At 34.2% G+C, this 10,416-nt stretch overlaps 1 protein-coding gene across 2 annotated transcripts in view; it reads left to right on the forward strand.

The window, feature by feature from the left end:
• LOC135205109 (mpv17-like protein) overlaps positions 1-9,376 on the forward strand; it is a 30,424-nt gene extending 21,048 nt beyond the window's left edge. For both annotated transcript variants that reach the window (XM_064235453.1, XM_064235462.1), the window contains exons 4-6: positions 1,506-1,618; positions 2,617-2,687; positions 4,357-9,376. In XM_064235453.1, coding sequence (XP_064091523.1) covers positions 1,506-1,618; positions 2,617-2,687; positions 4,357-4,494 — 322 coding nt within the window. In that variant the 3' untranslated portion in view covers positions 4,495-9,376. The remainder of the gene's footprint in view (positions 1-1,505; positions 1,619-2,616; positions 2,688-4,356) is intronic.
• The last annotated feature ends 1,040 nt before the right edge of the window (positions 9,377-10,416 follow it).

Genomic DNA, 10,416 nt, shown 5'->3' on the forward strand with positions numbered 1-10,416 from the left:
TACAAGGAAAATAGGACTGAATAGTAATCATTTATCTTCCACCTCTCAGTATTTTCCTTGCTTTACCCATGGTATTAACAACAAATAACAAATTTCATTACTACTTAGTTTTTCCATCTATATGTATTTATGTTACATTACTTGATTTTAAGATATAAATACTAATGATTCAACTTCAGTACTCTGGTTTGTGAAGTAATTTTCCTGATATGATAATGACCCTCCTCAATCACTGTGAGGAATCAAGTTCTAAAGGCTAGTCTACTCTTCCCACATGCATCCACCCATTAAATGTATGTGTAATGCATTAAATTATTTTTGGCTTGATTGTATAATATGTTATATGTGTGAATAGAGTAGGCTAAGAAAATTGCAAGACTAGGTTAGGGTTTGGGGTAGCTTAACTTTGGTTAAGCAAAGAACCATTCCCAGGACCACATTTCGGTTTTATCCAACTCCTTTGGACTTATTTGCTCCCTTTATACTCCAGTAATTGTCACACAATGACCAGACAGTTTTGGGTGTATACAGTTGCAGTGTGGTACAATACTTTTGAGTAACAGTAGTTGTGGTAGAAGACTGCATACATTATTGAATTGCGCTTTTTTTTTTAATGTTAAAGGTAAGAATGACTTTTGGAGTAGGTACTGTAGTAATGTTTTTGTGATGTGGGTATTTAATGTATAATACAGTAGTATATGAAGTTCTACCCTGAGTACAGTACATTTTTGTTATGTAATTTTACTGTAAGATTAATGTACCTATTTTTCACTTAATATGCTGATTGTTTTATCGCAAATGCCAAATTCAAACTGTGATTGTAAGTAAATTAATTTACATAAGTTAGTAGTGCATCTTTAATTTTTTGTTAAGGGGTAATTTCTTTTTAGTAAACTCCGTACTCTATTATAATTATTGGCTTGCGTTTACAGTTTTTCCAGAATATAGTAGTAACTGAAGTTTGAATCTAGTATTGAAATATTGGGGGTGATTATGTCAGTCCCATCCGTACCTCCAGCTTGGGATGTCATAGGTATTCATTTACTGTACTACTAAGCTCTTGATTCTACATACAAGGACCAACCTTTAATTCAAGATCACTGTAGCATTTGTGATACCAATATAGTCCATGCTAGGAGATTTTATGATAAAGCAGTCTTTGACTTGTTGCACTTTGTCTATGTGTGAAGCCTCTATGAACATGATTTGGTACATTTCATTAATGTAATTTGATATTATGGCAAGGTATTTACATTTGCACATGTATGGGAAAGTTTGCTGCAACATAATTACAGAATCAACCATTTTTGTAGCCTGTATAACATAAAGAATTCAAGTTCAATAAGTACTGTATTATGCTCATTTGCAGTAGGCAGCCGTATATAATGGTTTGATCAAACTACTCTTTGAAGAGTACCTTGTATACTAATATGATAAATTATAAATTGACATTTAGTATTTACCTTTCAGATTCATTTTCTTATAATCACACACTATAATTTCAGGTACAAATTCCTAGATTCTAAATTTGTTGGAACTGCAATGAAAGTTGTTGTGCCAAAGATAGCGTGCGATGCGCTGATCATAACTCCAGTGAACCTTACAATTTTTTATGTGGGTAAGTTGTTCAATATGAATTTTTTGTATCTAGTAAGTCAATTGAATTTGACCTGGTATTGTATATTTGCACAATTGCTTAATCTTAAGAATTAGTTTTTGGTCTCGGCATCATTTAGACCAATGGCTCTCAACTGGTGGTCACCAGACCACAAAGGGTCCATGACAATAGAGTAGGGGGTCTGGGAAAAGTTTTGGGAAAATCACAAAAATAATGAAAATATCAATAAATAAATAATGACAAAACAACTACAACAATAATTGTGTAATATCATTATTATTATCATCAGTGTTATGATTTCTTTACCCTTGTGATAAACTACCTAAACAAGACAGTGCAAGGTGCAGTTACAAATTTGATGTCATCATGATAGAGTCGAGGCATTTAAAAGAAAATTGCTTCTATGGGAATCCTGTGTTTTGTCAGGCATTACTGATAATTTTGCATAGTTGAGTAATTTTATACAAGGTAATAATTTCGAACTTAGTGCAGTTCACCCTCAACTAGCGCTGCACCTTTCAGGATTGCTGGATAAGTTTAATAGTTATTTTCCTAATATATCAGAGGATGAAGAAGCCACATATAAATGGATTGTAAATTTGAAGCTTTGGGAGTTGAGAACCACTGATTTAGACTACATAGTCTGTAAGTGCTGTGATGCAATGCCATTTTTGTGTTGTGTAACTGGATATATTAATTATAAATTCAAGGTAGTACTTCCTTGCTGACAAACTTCTCGCAGCATAGTTTAATTTCCTAGTTAGATGGTATGCCTATCCCTGAAGTATTCTTCTTAGCTATACATAAACAGTGCATTATGTCCAACATCTTTAAAATGTTTTAACACTCATTTTACGTTGGAGAACTTTTTTTGTCAAGATCAACAAAATTATACAAAACAAATGCCTTTGATGCTATTTGTGTTCACTACTTGATGTTTTTCGGATGTGATCATTAACTGTTATTAGTGAAAATAATTTGAGAATTTTCAATACAAGGTATGAGTGCCATGGAAGGAAAGGAAGACTTGTTGGACGAATGGAGGAAGAAGATAGTACCAACATTCTTGGTAAGTTGAAGTGAATGACTAGAATTGCACCAAGAAACTGCATAGATTTAGTTTTGCATGTGAATTCCCTTTCTCTTCACTTTTATGTGTCTCGTGTAGGTACGTACTAATACTCCTGTCTCTTGTCAGGACTGCTTATCTTAAGTGTTTTGATCAGTGCTGTCAGTATATCATTCTCCATAGTGGTAATCTCATTTTCTCAGTTTCTCTCGTGTTTTCTTAATTGCTGTAGTATTAGAATTTTTTCTTATGCAGTTCAGTGTTTAAGTAGGTAGGTAGGGTCTGGCAACTGATGCCTGCCACTTGCATGAATATTCTTTCATTCATATTAATTATCAGTTTATTGTATAGTATGGTGAATTCATTTCACAAATTTTTGTCAAGTACTTCATTCATGGTTCTTTCAATTTTCAATTTTCTTATTAGGTTGAATGATGAAAGATTTTAAGAAATTGTATGTTGTGGTATTGTGTGAGTTCATTTCTGTGATTATGCCATTTGTTTTTAGTGTCATATTTTATAAATTCAGAATTATTTTTTACACAGTAAGCTGTTACTACGTATATATGCTTCTGCACAGAGTTGGCTTAAATGAGTTAATTTTTGTTTATTCCAAATTTTGCATATTCTTGTAATTCTTTTACATCAGCGAGTTGTATGCATGGGTACGTATATGTGTGTGTTCAGGGCGGTGTGAGATGGTTACCAGTGGATTGGCCCCAGATTGTTGGTAATTTTTCAACCTGTACCCTACCAAAGTTTCTGCTATGTTCTGTTTGTAACAGAATGAGATATTTCTGTCAGAACACTTTCACAAATGGACATTTTATTAATTTGAACATGAGAAATTGAATTGTCAGGGCTTCATTAATAGTGTGGTTGCTACTGGTATGGTTGTTACTGGTATTTAGCAATGATCTCAGCTGTTGGATGAGCATAACGACTTGGAGAGTTTACACTTAGGTACTAGGGAAAATATTCTTGATTCATTTGCTCTAGCATAGTGCAAATTATCATTTAGCACATAAAGTAGTTAATGAAATTATCTTTTAAGTATCTTGTGACCCCTGAAGATATGCCGTCACCTTCTTGTGGAACAACAATTTGGACTTGTAACTGTAGCTTTAGATGAATATAGGCTGCAGGTGAACTACAGTTTCAGTGAGCGTTTGAAAGCTAGCCTTCAGAATTACCTGTGACGTGGCAGAGGTTACAGTAGGTTTTAAAACTAAGAGGTCCTAAATCGTATGGGTTACATACTATACTCTGTTTTTTTCCATCTGTCCATCCGGCTGTGGTGTTTGCGTATGGTAACACTGCGTCCCGGGCTATAGATAGTTACATTCAACTTACATTCAACAATAATAATAATATCCTATTTCGAATATTAGCGGTGTAATTAGCATACAGTAATTTATTAAAACACTTTTCAGTTGCTAATGTACACCCGGATATCCTTTTATTTACCTAAAACTTACACATAGCGTAACTATTTAAAGCCCGGGACGCAGTGTTACCATGCGAAAGCACCACAGACGGATGGACAGATGGAAAAAAACAGAGTTTAGTGATAGATAATAAACTTAATTACAGCAGAAATAATGTAAAACAGCTTTTTATGTTTGGAAACCTCATTAATACATTCAGTATCCTTTTTTCTCTTCGACAGACTGCAAGTGTCTTTTGGGTCCCATCTGCCTTGATTAACTTCAGGTTTCTACCACCGCAGGCAAGGGTAGTCTTTGTTGGTGCTTGCCAAGTCATCTGGGTATCTATCCTTTGCTGGTTCAAAAGGCAAGAATATTAAATATAGGGATTCTGTAAGTTATGCTTCAGGTATAGGTATTGTAGATGTTCTCTATAATTGCAATGGTGCAAATGTTATGCTTAACTTGAGATTTTCAGTACAGTATATTACTGATGTATGAGCTTTTAACAATGAAGTTATGTAGTTTATTGTAACACATGCTGTACCTTAGTAGCATACTGGGTACATGAAATGTAGTGCTAAACCTGAAATGTTTTCATTTTACAACAGTATTACAGTTGTTTTTACAGTACAACATCTTAGGAGTTCAAAAATGTGATGTACAACATTTTCTCAGCACCACACCTGTAGAGATTGTTATTCCAAGTTTCTTTTAAATAATTGTTAAGTCGAATGATACTTTTATATGAATTGAGTATTTATAGAAAACTTGACTTGCAGTTTTAATGATACAATTCATGACTGTATCAGGTACCACCTATACAAATGAAAGAAATTAAAAATTTGTAATTTTACCTATTTTAAGTTACTTTGCAGTTTTGTATGAATTCAGTAGTATAATTTTTTGTATTCTGGTAGGCAAAGCCAGAATCTCTTTAGGTGTTACTTCCTACAAATGTTTGTGTCAAGGTCCCTTGCTAGATGTTGCTCATTACAATTTTGTGGAGGAATAACATTAAAGCATAATATGCTTGACAATATTGACATTCTAATTAGCCAGACACTATATGGATCTAGAATATTGTGGGGTAATGATGATAATATGAGTATCAAGCAATCTTTAGGCTGGTACTGATGTTTTCTTCCACCAGAACTATGGATAAGATATAATAAAAACTGAGTTTTTCTTTTCAGAGCTGTGGCAGTTACTAAAGTTGTAGTAATGCTATTTAAAACACTTTCCCACAGAAGTGAAAGATGCCGATGTCATTGACAGTTTCCTATGTAAATATTAAGAGGTTGAACTATAGTAAATTCCACTAGGCTTTCCATGACTACTTTAATCTGGAATTCTGTGATTTGGCATCTCCCATGTTCTGGTACATTTAATCTGCCTCCATTAGTTTGTGGATTGACCATCAGAATGGCACTGTTAGTATTGTTAAGGCATTGGCAATAGTTTACATTGCAGGAGAGTGTTTTGCTGTTACAGATGAGGTAATTTCTTACATAACCCTTCACGATGTCATCAGAGAGACCAATAACAACAGAATGATAGTAATAGCACTAATAAAAGGAGCTAGAAAATTGAGACATTTCATAAAATGTAAAGGGTAATTAGTATCCTGAGTAAACACAGTGCCCTCATTAATTAGGGAAAACAGGTCAGTTGAAAATAAGTTCATAAGTTATGTATTTTAGCATATCTAAGTTGTAATAAAAAAGTTAGGCTTTATATTTTTTATGTTTGGAAGTAAAAGTTAAAATTAAAAAAATATGCTTTTTAACACCAATAGTAAACAAAATTTTGCACATACTATGGTAATTTATGAATAAAGCTAGTGGACCTTGCTTACTAGTGCAAAACTGAAAGTAGAAGTTTTGATTATGTATATGTTTATGATGTTTTTAATTATGAACTGTGAATAGATTATATACATATATTTTTTTCCGTCTAAGTACCGTTTCCATGTTAAAGTTTGTATGAATAGCTTTTTGGTTACAATTTGTACAAATAGCTTTTTGGTTTTATGTATGTTCTTGATAGGATGGTGTGTAAGTTATCTGAATCAGGTGATTAGTGGTAAAGAAAAAATCTTATTAGTATTTCAAGTAGTGAAGCTTTTCCATTTTATTTTACCTCTGTACACACGTATGTATATGGTGTTTTAAATTGCTTTTATTTGAGGTTATATTTTGAATGAATTTTAATGTTGAAAATGTGTATTCATTCAATAGTAAGCTATATAGAATATTAAAAGAGGTTACATGGGGCATTCCATTATGGGTCTTGAGAGTCAGTTTTTTTTTTCATTCAGAATTTTCTGTAGAGCAGCAGTAGCCAGGTCCCATGGTTATTGGATTCAAGAGGTCTCTATATACTTTTAGGTAACTTAGCAATTACCTATTCTTTTATAAGCATTCCCTATTTAGTTATACACTTCGAGGTTTTAAGGATATGACATCATTTAGTTAACTTTTCCTGTAAAGATTTTGCTGGTAATCATGACATTATTGCATTGACTGTGTGAAAAGAAAATTACATCAGTGAACATATTTGCTTAATCCCTGCCGGCTGCTCTACAGTATGAACAAGAGTCTGTACCAGCACATGGCTGGCTTAGTCTAACAATGGCAAGGTAAAAATGGCATTTGAGTATGAATGCATATTGTCATTTTTGTGTTCATTCTCTGTAATACATCTGCATACAGGCAGTCCCCCGTCATCGGTGGACTTGGTTAATGATGATCTGGTTTTATGGAGCTTGTCTAGCGCCATAAAATTGGCATTTATGGCACCATAACGCACCGAGTTCTGGTTATCAGCACCACAAGGTGCCAGTAATAGTGTTATGGTGCCATAACATAACCTAAGGGAGGCACCATTAACCGGATATTGGTGCCACAAATCACTAAGTTCCGGTTAATGATGGTTTTTGCTTATCAGCAGCACCCTGCCGATACCTGGAGTCTGCCAGTATCATTGTTTGATTTGTGACACAGATCAATTAAGGTCTGTGAAAACTTTATAAAAGGTTGGTTATACAATCACAGTACGTACTGTGCAGTTTTGCATAGTATTACAGGGTACAGTATCATAATAGATTTTGTACTGAAATGGTTGTTTTTAACATTATATAGCTCATGTAATGTCATTTTGCATTTTTTAATGATACACTCCTCTTGCATTATATCCGTATAATGAAAGACTTATGGTATCTATGTTTTCCATGAAGTAGCCTAATTTTATAGTATAGTATGTATTTGTTCCTACTTTTTATGTAATATCCTTACTGCAGGTAATTTCCTTTGTTAAACTTTTATTTCTTGTGCAGTATTGAAATGTGTTTCCATTAATGTTGTATTTTCTAGGAAAATGTTTAATATTTTGAATAATTTTATTATAATTGATAACAATGTTGGGTGGGGGCTGGCTTGAACTACATTGACAATACTGTTGCCTATTACATGTATTGTGTGAATTGTGATTGGTAGAGTGATGCTTCCCTGTGTGTAGCATATACTATTTGTTTTTGAAACAGGAATGCTGGTTTTCTCTTTTTGATTGAGTGACATATCATTATTATTACTAACATTTTCCATTGAGAATTTTCAAGTGATTAGAGACAATATAATCTCTTAATTTTCTTAAACCTTCTAGTCATTCCTAAGAGAGGTAAGAATATATTTATTATTGCTATTGATTGAGAATTTGGTGAGGATTCCTTGTAGGAGACAGATCTTTACAACAGCATGGGGGCTAGTAGTGGTTGATCCTAAGAGTATAGTGCTTCCTTTTGTAGAGTGTATTTGTTTGATCTTTAGCAGTTTAGCTATACTGTATCTTCCACCTGTTTTTTGATCAGTGGTCTTCCCGTATTCGCGGGGATTGCGTACCAGACCCCCCGTGAATAGTTAGAACCCGCGAATGTTTGGAACCCCTATAAAAATGCTAAAAACAGCCTATTTTGTTAGTTAAAACTCAAGAAAAACCAACTAAAAATTTTCATACTTGGTTTTTTTAATAGTTTTATCACAAAAAGTGCATTTTATGATGAAATTGATAAAAAAACCCCAGGAATTTGTTGATATTTCTTGTAGAAAAATATCGCGAATGTGCGAATTTTCCGTGAATAATGCGGGGAAATGTTCCCAAGAGAAATCCGCGAATGTGTGAGTCTGCGAATCTGGAGAACGCGAATACGGGGGGTCCACTGTATATCTTATGACTCGGTGGAGGCAAGTTTTCTTTTAAGGTTGTGGATGAAGTCTTCCTACTTTTATAGCAGAGGAGGATTCATTCTTGTTTGTTTCCATGGTGACTATTTTGCACATTATTGTAAAGACATATATTTTTGTGGTCATCTTTGTGATCTTGAATGTTCTGAGAATTTTAAGTAGGGATACTGTAGTACTATATCAGGGATAGTTTTTACATTGTTCTGCTGGTAAATTCCAAGTCTTTATTGAGTAAAATGTAATTACAGTATTAAGAACTGCTTTATCTTGCTCAGACGTTCAGAAACTATAGTGAGTCCCTGAGTTTTTCCAGGTAAGACAGTCCCTGGGTTACAACGGGTTTGGCTTACGGCGTTCTGAGGTTAAGGCGCTTTTCAATTATATTTATCAGAAATTATTTCCATGGTTACGACACATGTTCCAGGGTTACGACGCCTACAACGCTCATCTGGCACAAGAAATGACACCAAAAATGCAAAATAATATTTCAAGTTTTTTTTAATGAAAAATGCAATAAGAATGCAGTTTACATAGTTTGCAATGCACCCAAAGCATCAAAAGTAAGGTTTTCTTAGGATTTTTGATGATGTTCTGGCTTACGACGATTTTTGGGTTATAATGTGTCTCAAGGATGGAACCCCCGTCATAACCCAGGGACTGCCTGTAGTACATTGTTGTCAGGCTTATCTCTATTTCCGACATAAGTTAAGGAACTTATCCATAAAAATAAAGTAGTTAATGAACAGCTAGAGACAACTTGAGAAAAGTCTGAAGGTCCTGACAGTTGAAGATGTATTTTGTCTGTTTCATTCTGTTGCGAAGGTTATGAATGGCATTTAAATGATTGTGGGATACCATATGTCCAGAGGCTAATTTCAGGTTGGATGGAAATTTCAAACTTTCCTCATAGGGCTTCCAGTTCTTTTGCAGATTCATTAAAATCATGGCACTGCATGCAGTTTTTTTTTTTTTTTTGCAAGGAGAAATTAAAGTTCTCTGCTGTGCCTTTGAAGTTGTCGAATCATACCTTAAATGGGGCACTGCATGGCAAGTTTTTTTTTTTTTTTGCAAGGAGAAATTAAAGTTCTCTGCTGTGCCTTTGAAGTTGTCGAATCATACACTTAAATGGGGTGCATAGCCACTTGGTCTACCTAAGAAAGCACATCATTGGAAGTATTTGAAGTGTGTCAACTGATTACAGTTTTTAATGAGGAAAGGAGACCTGATGATCATGTCTTAATGCAAGGTAGGAGCCTTTCTGGTAGATCCTGTTCAAAAATGCATCCAACCATTTTTATCAGTTACAGTATTTACAAAGAGGCACTAACACAGAAAGTGTGAATGAAGGTTAAGTTTATCAAGGTGTCAAGATGCTCATGCCACAAGTATAGAGATTAGAGGGTGGTTGAGTGTGTAGTTAGCTTTCTGCCTGATAAGAAGAAAAGTTAATTACTATAGGGGTATGGGATAAGGAGTAGTGTAACATTGGAAATCTGAGGGCCTAAAGTTAGTTAGTTATCAAATGATAAGGTTATGAGATGTTTGAAGATTCACCACTGTAATCAGAGGTAATATACTAGTATGGAGGAAATACTAGCGGAAGATTCATTAATGTAATTGGAGGTAATGTAAATTTTAGGAAATACTAGGGAAGGTATAAAAAGTATGAGGGAATGAGAAAAGAAGCAAGATATACTAATATTAAAGAACAATGCATTAGTATCTCTTATGCACAAATGGAAAGCAGTCAAGGAAATGTTAAGTGCCTGTTACAGGCTTAGGACAATAGAAAGACACCCTCTAACTTACCGGTCAACTTAAAGACTTACAGTTATTAAGAGTATCCCTCCACAGATATTTACTAGTATTTTTTAGCAACTTGTGTAAGTGCTATGGAAGACCTTCAGGGTCACCTTAGAATTTCTTTTAGAAAAAGGTAATTTAATTCTACAAATTTTGTGAAGCGAATGTAAATGTCGATATATTTTGGATCCCTTTCCCTGTTGGCATGAAGAGCAATGAGGATGCTGATGAAACAGTCAAAGCTTCAGCTACTGTGAC

Source organism: Macrobrachium nipponense, chromosome 24 (genome assembly GCF_015104395.2).
Source record: "Macrobrachium nipponense isolate FS-2020 chromosome 24, ASM1510439v2, whole genome shotgun sequence".
Taxonomy (NCBI): Eukaryota; Metazoa; Arthropoda; class Malacostraca; order Decapoda; family Palaemonidae; genus Macrobrachium; species Macrobrachium nipponense.